Below are 11,718 nucleotides of genomic sequence, written 5' to 3' on the forward strand. Positions count from 1 at the left end.
ACAGAAAAGACCTGATTTTTTTTTCACAGCCCTCATGATCTAATCACTTCTCTGATTAGATCCTGCAACTTGTGACCAGGCCTTAAACACATGAGCCTTTTCAAGGACAATTCATATCCAAGTCATAATAGCAGTCTAGAACTCTTCCCCCGTAACACTCGACTTGGTGGCTTTTATGTCCCCTTGACCTGCTCAAGTCTGGGTGAAGTATACCTTTAAGTACTCGACAGCAGTGCTAACCCAAATTGTAGACCATTGGTCTGCAACTTTCATCTGTGGCAAAGTAAGTGCGGTAATGTAGAGTTTCTGCAGTTTTTAAATTTTATTTTGCAAAAATAACAGCATTGAACTGGAGTAATTTTTTTTAAGTTGCTCCTTTACCACAAAATTATAGAGACTGTTCTATGGGACCTATCAGATGTATCACACTACTTGCTGAATTACAGTCTAATTTTCTGTTTACTTTTTTGTATTCTGGTCTTCAAGGAAAGCTGTGATTTCAGGAGCACTGCCTAGGTTTTATTCAGGATCTCAGGGTGTCTGGTATACTTGGACTTAATTATTTTTGAGAAGCAGTGGTAAGGGAATGTAAGTTTAAAGTGACTTGATGTCTCAGCTTCTGATCTCTGCATATCATTTACTCCAATCAGTTCAGTTTCTTTTCTTTTTTTTTTTTTTGGCAGTACTGGAGTTTGGACTCAGAGCCTTGAACTTTTGAGGCAAGCTTGCTATCACTTCACTCACACCCTGAGACCTTTTTGCTTCAGTTATCTTTCAGATAAGGTCTTGTGCTTTTGCCTATGCCAGTCTTGGAGCATGATTCTTCCATCTCTGCCTTCCTTGCAGCTGAAATTAAAGGCCTGTACCACCATGCCCAGCTTCTCAGAGATAGGGTCTTACTAACTTTTTTTCCTGCTGGCCTCAACCTGCAATTGTTCTCTTTCCACCAGATAGCTAGGATTAGAGGTTTAAGCCACTGCACCCAACCATTCAAATCAATTTTTATAGGATATACAGAGAAGTTCATAAATAATGAAGGGCTAAAAATTTGTCCCTATAGTTTGATCAGTTCATGGAATTATGAACACTCACCCCAGGAAGAAAGAGATGAATATATCTACCTACAAAGTATTTCACACAGTATCACAGGCTTGACCATAACCAATCACAAGGCTTATGAATACATGCTTTAGCTCAGTTCTTATAAAGGCTAAAAATACATACACTATTTTAGTGGTTGTCAATGTTTTGGGTTTCCATACTCCTTGATATTTGTAAAAGTATTGATGTTTCCAAGAAGTTTTGTGGATTATACCTTTCAATGTCATATTAGAATTGAGTGAGACATTTTTGTAATAATACACAAGTGTATATTCATAGATGTAGCTATCAGAACAGTGATGTGTCACATGTTCTTTAGCCTCTGAAAAATCCATTAGGCATCTTTCTATGAACTTTGATAGTTGTATGTGTGAAATGTCAAGTTTGGTATTTTCAAGGAATAATATTGTGCACATTAGTTTCATATATATACACATATATGTAAAATCAGTACCACATAAGGGGTTTGTGTTTAGTAGTGCCACATAAGACTGGGCTAACTTTACTCTTATTAGTCATCATCATCTTCTTCCTCTTCCTCGGTTTCTTCCTCCTCAGTTGCAAGTTCAACTGCTTCTTGTGCAGCCTGGAATGCCTTCTCCTCCTCCACACTAGGGTCATCCATTTCTGCAATTTCTGGGCCACTGGGGTATTCTTGATGAACTGGTGGTGGAACTGGGGGTGTATAATTATCCACACTATACTTATGACCCCAGCCTATGTAGAAATTTTCAAACTTTCTGTAAGTAAAGAAAAAAGTCATTATATACTCTATTCAGTAAGAAAAAATGAACTTTTATAGTAATAAGTATGACATTACTATAATAAATATGACTATTATGGTCCCATAATTTAAAAAAAAATTCATTTGCAATCACAGAGGTGAAATATCCCTCAATAATTTTTCTACTGCAGGGAATTATTTTGATCCAAACTACTTAACCTTATTAAGAAAACCATGAGGCTAGATGTTGTCAAAATGTATCCTGTATCTAGACTACAAAAAATGCCTTAGATTAGTCATTTATTTATTTTCAGGGGAAAAAGTTACTGCCTTCCACAAAGTTAAAAAGGGTTACAAAGTTGTCAACTCTGCAAACTCTGGGCTAGGTGAAAAATAGTTATTTGTCAAGCCTGACCATAGGAAGTTACAAAGACTTCAGTTTGCAAGCTTCACCCCACTGGGGAAAACTGTTGTCCCTGCAACAGACATGTGCACAGCACATTGCCTTCCCTACAGGCAGCTGTAGTCAAGGCCCCTCTGGCTGATCTTGCTCTTCACTATCCCTAACCCAGATGCCTTTATTTCTGGGTCTGTAAAGGCCAATTTTTTCATTCACTTCTGGTTCCCCACCCTAATGCCTAGTCTTAAAACTGCAGGAGACTTTTGTTCAGGACCTGTCATCAAGGAAGATGACCCCAGGGCCCCCAAACCTATGACACCTACATCTTTGCAAGTCCATTGGCAGTCATTCTATGGAGGAACATGACACAAGAAGAAATCAGAGCTAGCTCTTGCTTACACTATCATAGCCAATGATGAAAAACTCTGACTTTTGGCATGTTGCTTTAATGGTTACTCTGACACCTGGTGGCTCAGCTCTTTCCTGCTCAGTTGAGCTTCTGACACAGTGATTAAGAAAGAAATGGAAGCATAAGACAAATCAATCTTGTGTTCTTTCTAAGGATAAAAGGATTTTTAGTAACCCCTTGACCCAAATTCCTTTGAAAGTGATAGGCTAAATAAAGCATATTTTAAATTATTTTTTATCAAAGATGATCTACAAAATAATCCTTGAATCTTAAACATTGTTTAAAATTATCTCCACTAATCACCTAAATTAATGAATAAATTACCCAAATAATCATAGATGAAAATTCAGTTAGTGGATAATTATGGTGAAAGGGGAAAGTCCTGAATGACTCTGATGTCCTGAGTTTGGTGCTTTTATAACACAGATGTTAATTTAATAAATTTTATACCACACACTCCTTGTACACAAAAGATGAGTTAAAATAGTAGTGCCTTAGCATTGCAGTAACAACATAATTTCCAGAGCTTAAATAGTCACTATAATTGGCTAACTAAGTGGCTGGATACTTACTTGCCATTGGAAAAGGCATACGCTCCAGGCCAAAGGTTAGAACGAAGAACTGCAATAGCATATTGTGGAATGAGATTGGATGATAGCCGTGCTGTCCAAGGGGGTATATGCTGAATCTCTGGAAACCGATGAGAAATTCAAAAGCTTACCGCATAAAGACAGGAATCTACTATGTGAACAATGTTATTTTTATAAATCTTAAGCTTTTACACACAGACACATAAACATTTGAAATAAAAAGAGGTTAAAATAGTGGCTTAAAATCAGGAGAGTATTTCATAAATATTTTGGAGCAATAAAATTTGAGACATATGTATGGGCATTTTTTTTTCCAATACAGGTTTTTACTAAGGGAGAGGAAGTTTTTGAGGTAGAGGGAGTACTATCTGATAACCAAATGAAAGGTCATGTCATTACAATGGAAAAGACTAAAGTTTATAAGCAAAAAAGAATAGAAGTAAAAAGAATATGGTGACAAGAATAGATTAAGCTACAATAACTGTACCACATAAATATTTTTTACTATAGCTATGCCATGTGTTTGTGATTTGCAGAATACAAGACAAGAATGATGCACAAGAAAACAATCAGTATTGCTAGCAAGGGCCACAGCCCACTTGAGTTCCCTCCCTGCATCATTCCTTCATTTTGTCAGAGCATGTTGGTATCGCCTCAAGCACTCTTTACTTCCCACCATCCCACAATACACGAAAGAAAAAAGGGGATGTGACTTTGGCTCCTGTCTACTTTCTGAAGATTTCCAGCTCTAATATTTACCACATAATGCATATATTATGTAGTTTATGTGTCTGTGTGTTAATAATTATGTAAAATTACCTAAATCTTCAGAGATTGGTGTCAAAAGAGGAGGCCCCACTTCCTGTTCTATATAGTCAGGCTCCTCTCCTTTTTCTTCACCTTCTTCCTCTGCTTCTTCCTCATTTTGTTGTATGGGATTGAACCAATTACAACGACCCTGAAGATGAATGTTGCAAGACTTAACAGACCAATGAGGACTTTAAATTCTCAGAATATTCATTTGGATTGACAGTTTATCAAGATGAGGTTTCTTGATATTGAACATTCAATCTTTCATTCACTCTATGTACATTTACCAAGTGCTATTTCCGTCCAAGTTATTTCAAGCCAAAGAACTTGTACTATTTATTTCAAGAATTAGCCAACATTTTGAAGTTACAGAATTTGAAGACCCACATATATGTTTTAAAATTAGAAAAACCTTAATGAAAAGGTAATTATGTGTTTTAAACTCATGATTTGGTTTGCAAAATTGATATAAGCAAAGTAAAGTTATTATGAAATTATTAATAAAATTTTAAATGTAATAGTGTTGGGAATTTTAACTTATCAGTGAATTAACTTTTATCTAAAGATATTTGAGAGCATCTCTTATCTAGATCAAAGTATAATAAATATCTACCTGCAGTAGATGAGTTGAGTGTTTCAGAGGACAGACTCTGATCTATCCTGCACAAGCCTCACATCTCACTCTGCTACTTATTAGCTATATTCTCTTTGCCATGTTTTCTAAACTCTGCTTCAATTTCCTTATCTGTAGAATAAAAATAATACTAAATCTTCCATAAGGTTGTTCTGGGGATTAAATCATAAGTATATATAGTTATATACATATACGCATACTTTAGCATACATAATATGTGTAGTGTACCTGGCACAATAGATTCTATATAACTGCTGTATAGCACTGTTGGCTTGTTTTTATTACAATCCTTTTTTTATTGTTTGTTGTGTGAGAGTTTACTGTTTTGCTGCATGAGGGTACATTACATTTTCAAAAGTTCTTACAACATATCAAATATATCATACTGAATTCACCCCCTCCACTATTCTCCTTCCCTCGGCACCTGTATTCCTGGAAGAATTTCACCAGGTATTATTTTCCATTTACATACATGTGTAAAAGTATTTACACATCTCCCCCCTCCCACACTGGTACCAATCCCCCCAGGCAGGACCCATTCTACCTTCCTGTTGTCTGATCTGTAAAAAAAAAAAAAAAAATGACGTTTTTGTTTGTTTGCTTTTATTATAATCCTTTAGTGTTCTTATAAAACTAGAATAAAATAACTATTTCTAAAACTAATGCCCTGTATAAAAATAGAGTCATTTCAGAACACACTTAAATCTAAATCTGCAGTTACTCGGCAAATGCTCTCCTACCTGAGGAAGAATATGCTGTACGTGATGAACCCAATTTGATAGAGAGTCCACTAGATCAACCACTTGGATGCCTTCAAAATCAGGGTTTTCCTCAAAGCTAACTCGTCCACCTTCCACCTCTTCCTCTTCCTCTCCTTCTTCTTCACCAAACTGATAGAATCCTAGAGGACTGACATGGGTCCCTGCTGAAATTCGGGCAATTTGTGCTCTTAAGTAATTGCTCTCATTTCCTGGGAAGGGTGGATAGCTTATGATAGGAGCATCTAATCGCCCAGTGAAAAATTTCCTGATTTTTCTTGCAATAACAATTTGTGCAGGTATAACTGATGGTAACTTCACCCATGGTCTTCCTGGTTCGTTGCAAACAAAATAGGCATATTTATTGGCACCTGTTCTACTTTCTTCTTTTGGTATTGCCTGTGGGGTTTTGTAAAAGGACTTTGGTAATTCATCTTCCTCATCTTCATCAGTTTCACTTTCTCCATTGTCCCTCTCCTCAGCTACATCTTCTTCTTCCACTTCCTCTTCATCTTCCCCCTCACGAAATTCTACTTCCGCTACAATATAATTCATTTCCAGACCCAAGATCTTGCCCCAGAAACGGCATCTTTGGATTGGATGGGTTTCAGTAAGCTGCTTCAAGGCAAGAAATATGCGGTAAGTCTCATCAGTGCCCAATCCAACTCCAGCTTGTTCAAAATAAAAAGCTGACTCCATCACATTTGGAAGAGAGTTTTCTGCCTGGGAAAACAATGTTTTGGTTAAAATTTTATACAAGGACATTGAATGCTTGTTTCTCTTCTTTTTTATACATCTTGATATAAGCTCTACTTTCTGTTTCTGAATTCTTCAACATTTCTTTCAAGATTTAGATCAATCTGTGTTAACTCCTTAATTTTAATTCATAATTTATAACTGTAGATTCTTATACTAGTCATGGCTTCTACTCATTAACATGATAGTTGCTCTGTTTTATGTGTGTCTCAAGAAATAGTTATTAACTACTATTAACAATAAAAATTCAATAGATTTGTTTCAGGTGATTTTCTTACTATCTTAAATAAGATGTAGTGTAACTTATGTATGCATAAATTTAGAAAATATAGTTATGTGTATTTATATTACTACATTTTAAAAATAAGTATTAAATATATGATTTTATATATGTATGGTAAATAAAAATCAACATAGTAACATATATAAGGTAACATAAAGATGAAAAGGGGAAATATAATGAAGTGTTCAGGTATGACCTATACTTGAAGACATAATGTAGTCATATGCTCACACTTACAATAAATAATTTGGTACTTAAATTAATGAAGGGAAACAAATAATTCCATACAGAAAAGTGAACAGAGTCTTAAGTAGAATGCAGAAAAATATTAATGAGAATTTTAGAACATATGAAAGAACCCGAACTGAGGTTGTGATAATATGCAAGACAGTCTTGGCCAATAGGGTGGAAAAATTGAAAGCACTTATTCTTAAAAATGATCTCATTTTATTTATATCATCATTGTGGTGTCAAGATAAATATAACACCTCATAAATCCTCATCTGTTTGATGTAGGATTGTGAAACTTTTTCCTTGGCATTTTAATGAACCACTCTTGACCTACTCAACTCTATATAACTCTTTCTTCTTAGCCTCTTTTGTTGGTTCCTTTTTATTATTGCACCCATAATATTAGTCTCCTAAAAATTTCCTTTTCATTCATCTCATCCCTCAATGCTCTTAGTTTGGAAGTGTTCTCCTATACCATCTCAACTGATATTTGGCTGTTTGAAATTTGCATGAGTTTTCCTGATTTTTTATTGTTCTGTTCCCCCAGAATTGTATTTCTCTCACTTATCATTGTGATCCAAATGAAATATCACCTCCATTATAAAGCTTTGCTCAGTTGCCACTAAGGGAGTTAGTTGTTCCATTCTGTCTGGTGCATTCTGCATGTGTCAAAACAGCTTGAATCGACTTAATAAAAATATAATGCAAATATTAAAGAGAGCTATAAAAACTATGGGCATGAACTTAAAATTATATCCCACTCATCCCAAATAACCACTTTTGATTTATAGTATTTATTTATAGTATTAAAACACACAGTAATGACTTACTATTTCATCTTCCAGCTCCTGATCAGTTCCTTCCAAATGTCCCTGGAGAAAAAGAGCCTTTTGCTTCTCTGCGATTTCATAAGTTGGGAGCATCTCATTCTCATTTTGGAGTGTATCTAATTTTTTACTAAAATGTGCGACTTTCACATCTTGACTGATATTTTCAATGATGTCAACAGCATTTTCAGGACGCTCATCTAATATCTTGCTCAGCATGTTAGAAAGGTGATCATATCTATTGAAACAGAGAAGTTTCCGGATAATATATCCATCGATAGCATTTAAAGAAGCATTTCATGCAGACTCTGTTTGGGTTTTAGGGAACTTCAACAGCTTGAAGTCTTCCGAGATTTTCTGTGAAGGTAAATTCTACCACACCAGAAAGAACTTATCCTGTAAGAAGTTTCCTCAGGAAACTTCTAAATGGTCAAGTTATTAAAGAAAACCATGCTGCAGCAAGATACATATTCCACACCAGCTACATTTCTACATTTTGTCTCTGAAGTTGAAATCTCTTAAACTTAAAAGTGATGAACATTTCCACTCTTTTACCTTAACTTCTTTTCCATTTCCCTTCTGCCCTCACATAATACAACTTGATTTCTAAATCCTTTGATTCTACTTTAAGATTTGTTCTCTCCCTTTTTATCTTTGTCTCCAATATGTCATTTCTGTCAAAAATTAATTTAAAACCTCCTTTATGCTCAAGGACTCCCTACACAAGCCAATCCTAAAACTATTATCTCTAAGTTTAGAGTGGCCCATTCTGAAAACACTGATATGCTGTTGTGGAATTTTGTACATTATATATTTCTTACTTAGAAACTGGACTAAAGTTTTATTTTTAATGTCTCTTCTCTTACTATAATGAAATAAATATATGCTCAATAATGGTTTATTTTCTATGAATTGATCTGAGATATTATTTCTGGATGGTTTCTTTAATGTGTATTTATCTAATGGACCTTAAGAATGTCACCAAAAGCTGGGTGCTGGTGGCTCATGCCTGTAATCCTAGCTACTTGGAAGGCACATATCAGGAGGAATGGTGTGAGACCCTATCTTGAAAGCTACCTAGTAGAAAACAGGGCTAGAAGAGATGTTCCAGTGGTAGCGCACCTGCGTAACAAGCATGAGGCCCTAAGTTCAAAGCCCAGTACCACCAAAAAAGAAAGAAAGAAAGATAGAAAGGAAGAAAGAAAGGAAGAAAGAAAGAAAAAAGAATGTCACTAACATTGTAGATTTTATGGGCAATGGGTGTGAAGAGCAGTTAAAGTATATTTGAAGAATATATCATTCTTTCCCTAATCTTGTTATTATAGTAAATAAATAGAATGTTTTTGATGGGGGTTTCCTTAAAATGTCATCTATTTTACTTAATATTTATTCATTGTTGAAACTCATGTAGTAGCATCTAGGCTAAAAAGATGCTGCATACCAGGCAATAGCTGGGTTTGTGATTAGAGAGTTTGATTTGCTCAACAGGAGCTGTGTAAATCAGAGACTGTAAGTCAAATTTTCATTTACTTTTCAGGTGTATTCAGAATTTTTTAGTTCAGACATTATACAAATGCTTTTAAATCCACACCTGAAAATACCTTTGTGACAAATTATGAAATAGGGTTATTAGATCTTAATTCCTGATTAAGTTTTTTTTTCAGTCAGAATTAATAACTTGTTTTAATGGCATGGTAGAAAAGAAGGAAATACTTTTTTCATAGGCTTCCAGTTAAATAATGAGAAATCTTGATCAGATCATGTATTTAGTCAGATTGCTTTAATTACTGCAAAATACTTTTTTTTTTTTGTTGGTACTGGGGTTTGAACTCAGGGCCTACACCTTGAGCTACTCTACCAGCCCCTTTTTGTGTTGGGTATTTTTGAGATAGGGTTTTGAGAACTATTTGCCTGGCTGGTTTCAAACCACGATCCTCCTGATCTTTGCCTCCTGAGTAGCTAGAATTACAGGTGTGAGCCACCGGTGCGTGGCTGAAAATACTTTTTAGATCTGAATATTAAGATATAGGGACTAAAGTCATCATTATCAATCAGTTTTTTTTTCTGTTGTTTTTGTTTTGAAGACAGAGTCTTGCCCTGTTGCCCAAGCTGGGCTGGGCTTCTCTTGACAGGCATTTTCACCCAGCCATTTTCTAAGAAATTTTTAACTGCAAGCTCTAAAACATTTAGAGGATAATGATGAATATAATGAAAGATGTTAATTTATTACCCACAGAGATGGTACTTGATAATAAAATTAGATGTAAATATTTAAGGGATATCAGCTATAAAATAATCCAGTAAAGGAGATTTTTCTCACTTTAGTTTTCCTATTCAATTTTAAATTTTCATTGAACTCAAGTATTTTCAATGAGCTCTTTTGTGCTTTCAACAAAGTTTGTAAATCATACTTCTTATTTAACCTACTATGACAAAATCTTTATCTTAGAAATTCAGACAGAATTCACTACTGAGTATAAAATTATATTCTTTCAGCTTCATTTGAAAGACAAATGAATTGATTTGATATTTTATAACATCCCTTCATGGCACAAAATTAGGCTCTGATTATATGACCCTGGGAGCTGATTCTCTAGAAATCTTTATTGTTATGAGTTCTGAAATTAAAGCTACAAGGGGATGACTAGGAAATACCTGGACACTTGTTTACCACATTTTAAGAGATACCTCAATGAAATTCATGTGTTCTGAGTGACCAGTTCTCCCAATTTTCCCAGGACTGGAGGGTTTCTTTGGATGTAGAACTTTCCGTGCTGAAATTAGTACAGTCCTAGAACTGGGATGGGTGGTGTCCCCAGCACTTTCCTGGGAAGGAACTCTTAACCAAGCTATGCAAACACTAGAATGCTTAGATTACAGATATGTACACAATCTATCACTGCAGACAATTGTATTTTATAAGCATCCTGGGAAGATGCTTAGAGTTCACTACCTTTATGTTCTATTCCAAGCACAAGATTCTGTGAATTCTAGGCTTTCTATCTGTGTGTCTGGAATCTTCAAAGAAACAAGAAGACTCCCCACTAGTGGTGGGGTCCTGTGGTGCAGTTATGTCACTAACTTTCTTTTAGTAATAAAATCTTTTCAAATATGTTTTCATGTACTCAAAACTCACTTTCCCAGAGAGATACTCACACCCGTTTTTACTTTGCCAAACCTTTTTCTCCATGGGACTTACAGATTTAAGCCTGACTTGCTGCTGGCCTTCAGTAGATAAGCCTTGGCATTCTGAATGGCAATCTCAAGTGTGCTGGGGGCTGCTTCACTGGCCCCAGGATCAGGCTGATCTGGATCCCACTTACTGTTTGAGTCTTCCTCCCGAAAAACGTCAACTTTCAGCTCTTTTTGTTTGGGATTGTCATAACTGACATCCCTTAGCCCACACAGTCCAGCCGTCCCATGCTGGGACTGTGGAAAGGTGTTTTCCTCTGATTGGTTTGTGTAATGACCATTTGATTCCTTCTTATCAGATGATGGTTCCAAAGGATTAGAATGTGGTAGTCCAGCCACAACAGTAGTGGTTCTGTTTGACTGCAAGGGAGAGACGGGGTCCTGCCTTTCCAGAGTCAGGGGAGAAGGAGTGGGGGAGGGCTCCCCAAGAAAAGGAGAGGATCGTGATGCTCCTGGTTCTGTGAGGTCCTCCAGAGACTGGCTGGCTGTAGACTGCGGGCTCCAAGGAGGGCTGTTTGTGGGCTGGGGTGCAGTGTCTGGCCCCTCCTCTGCCCCCGTGGCCTCAGGTAACTCATAATCTGGATCATGGGGAGAAGCTGCTGACTTTCCTTCCCTTGGCTCTTCTGCTTCCCCAAGTTCTTGGTTTGCTTTTTCTTGCTTCAGAGAGATAGAGTTTTCCATGTTGGGAGTCAAGAGAAAAATGTTCTGGATCAATGGGGTTTGAAGGTGTGGCAGAAGGCAACGCAGAATAAGGCAACGCGGCACAGAGCCTTTGCTGAGAGCTCCTGTGTGATTTCTGGGTCCTATTAGCGCTGAAATTTCAGCGTCCTATCTCCATAGCAACTCTAGGGCTGCGTTCCACTAAGAAAAACAATGCGAGCCTGTTGCTAGGATTCTAGGGATGAACCAAGAAAGATGAAAATTCTTGGACTGGGATTTGGTGGAGCCCCTGCCTGTCTTTCTAGCTCAGCCAATCCAACCAGTCCTGTTTGGAAACCTGAGA

The 11,718-nt window shown here is 36.4% G+C and overlaps 1 protein-coding gene across 2 annotated transcripts; it reads right to left on the reverse strand.

The window, feature by feature from the left end:
• Positions 1–655: 655 nt before the first annotated feature.
• Rsph4a (radial spoke head component 4A) lies at positions 656–11,497 on the reverse strand. Of its 2 annotated transcripts, none has more exons than XM_074075843.1 (6): positions 10,723–11,497; positions 7,527–7,761; positions 5,409–6,149; positions 4,044–4,182; positions 3,207–3,324; positions 656–1,841 (listed from the first exon to the last, which is right to left on the reverse strand). In XM_074075843.1, the coding sequence occupies exons 1-6, from the start codon at positions 11,394–11,396 to the stop codon at positions 1,613–1,615; spliced, it is 2,136 nt and encodes a 711-aa protein (XP_073931944.1). In that variant the 5' UTR covers positions 11,397–11,497; the 3' UTR covers positions 656–1,612. The 2 variants fall into 2 exon arrangements, with proteins under 2 accessions (XP_073931944.1, XP_073931951.1); XM_074075850.1 differs by having other exon boundaries at positions 1,669–1,841; positions 3,207–3,350.
• Positions 11,498–11,718: the final 221 nt, after the last annotated feature.

Source organism: Castor canadensis, chromosome 1, assembly GCF_047511655.1.
Source record: "Castor canadensis chromosome 1, mCasCan1.hap1v2, whole genome shotgun sequence".
In the NCBI taxonomy this organism is placed as follows: domain Eukaryota; kingdom Metazoa; phylum Chordata; class Mammalia; order Rodentia; family Castoridae; genus Castor; species Castor canadensis.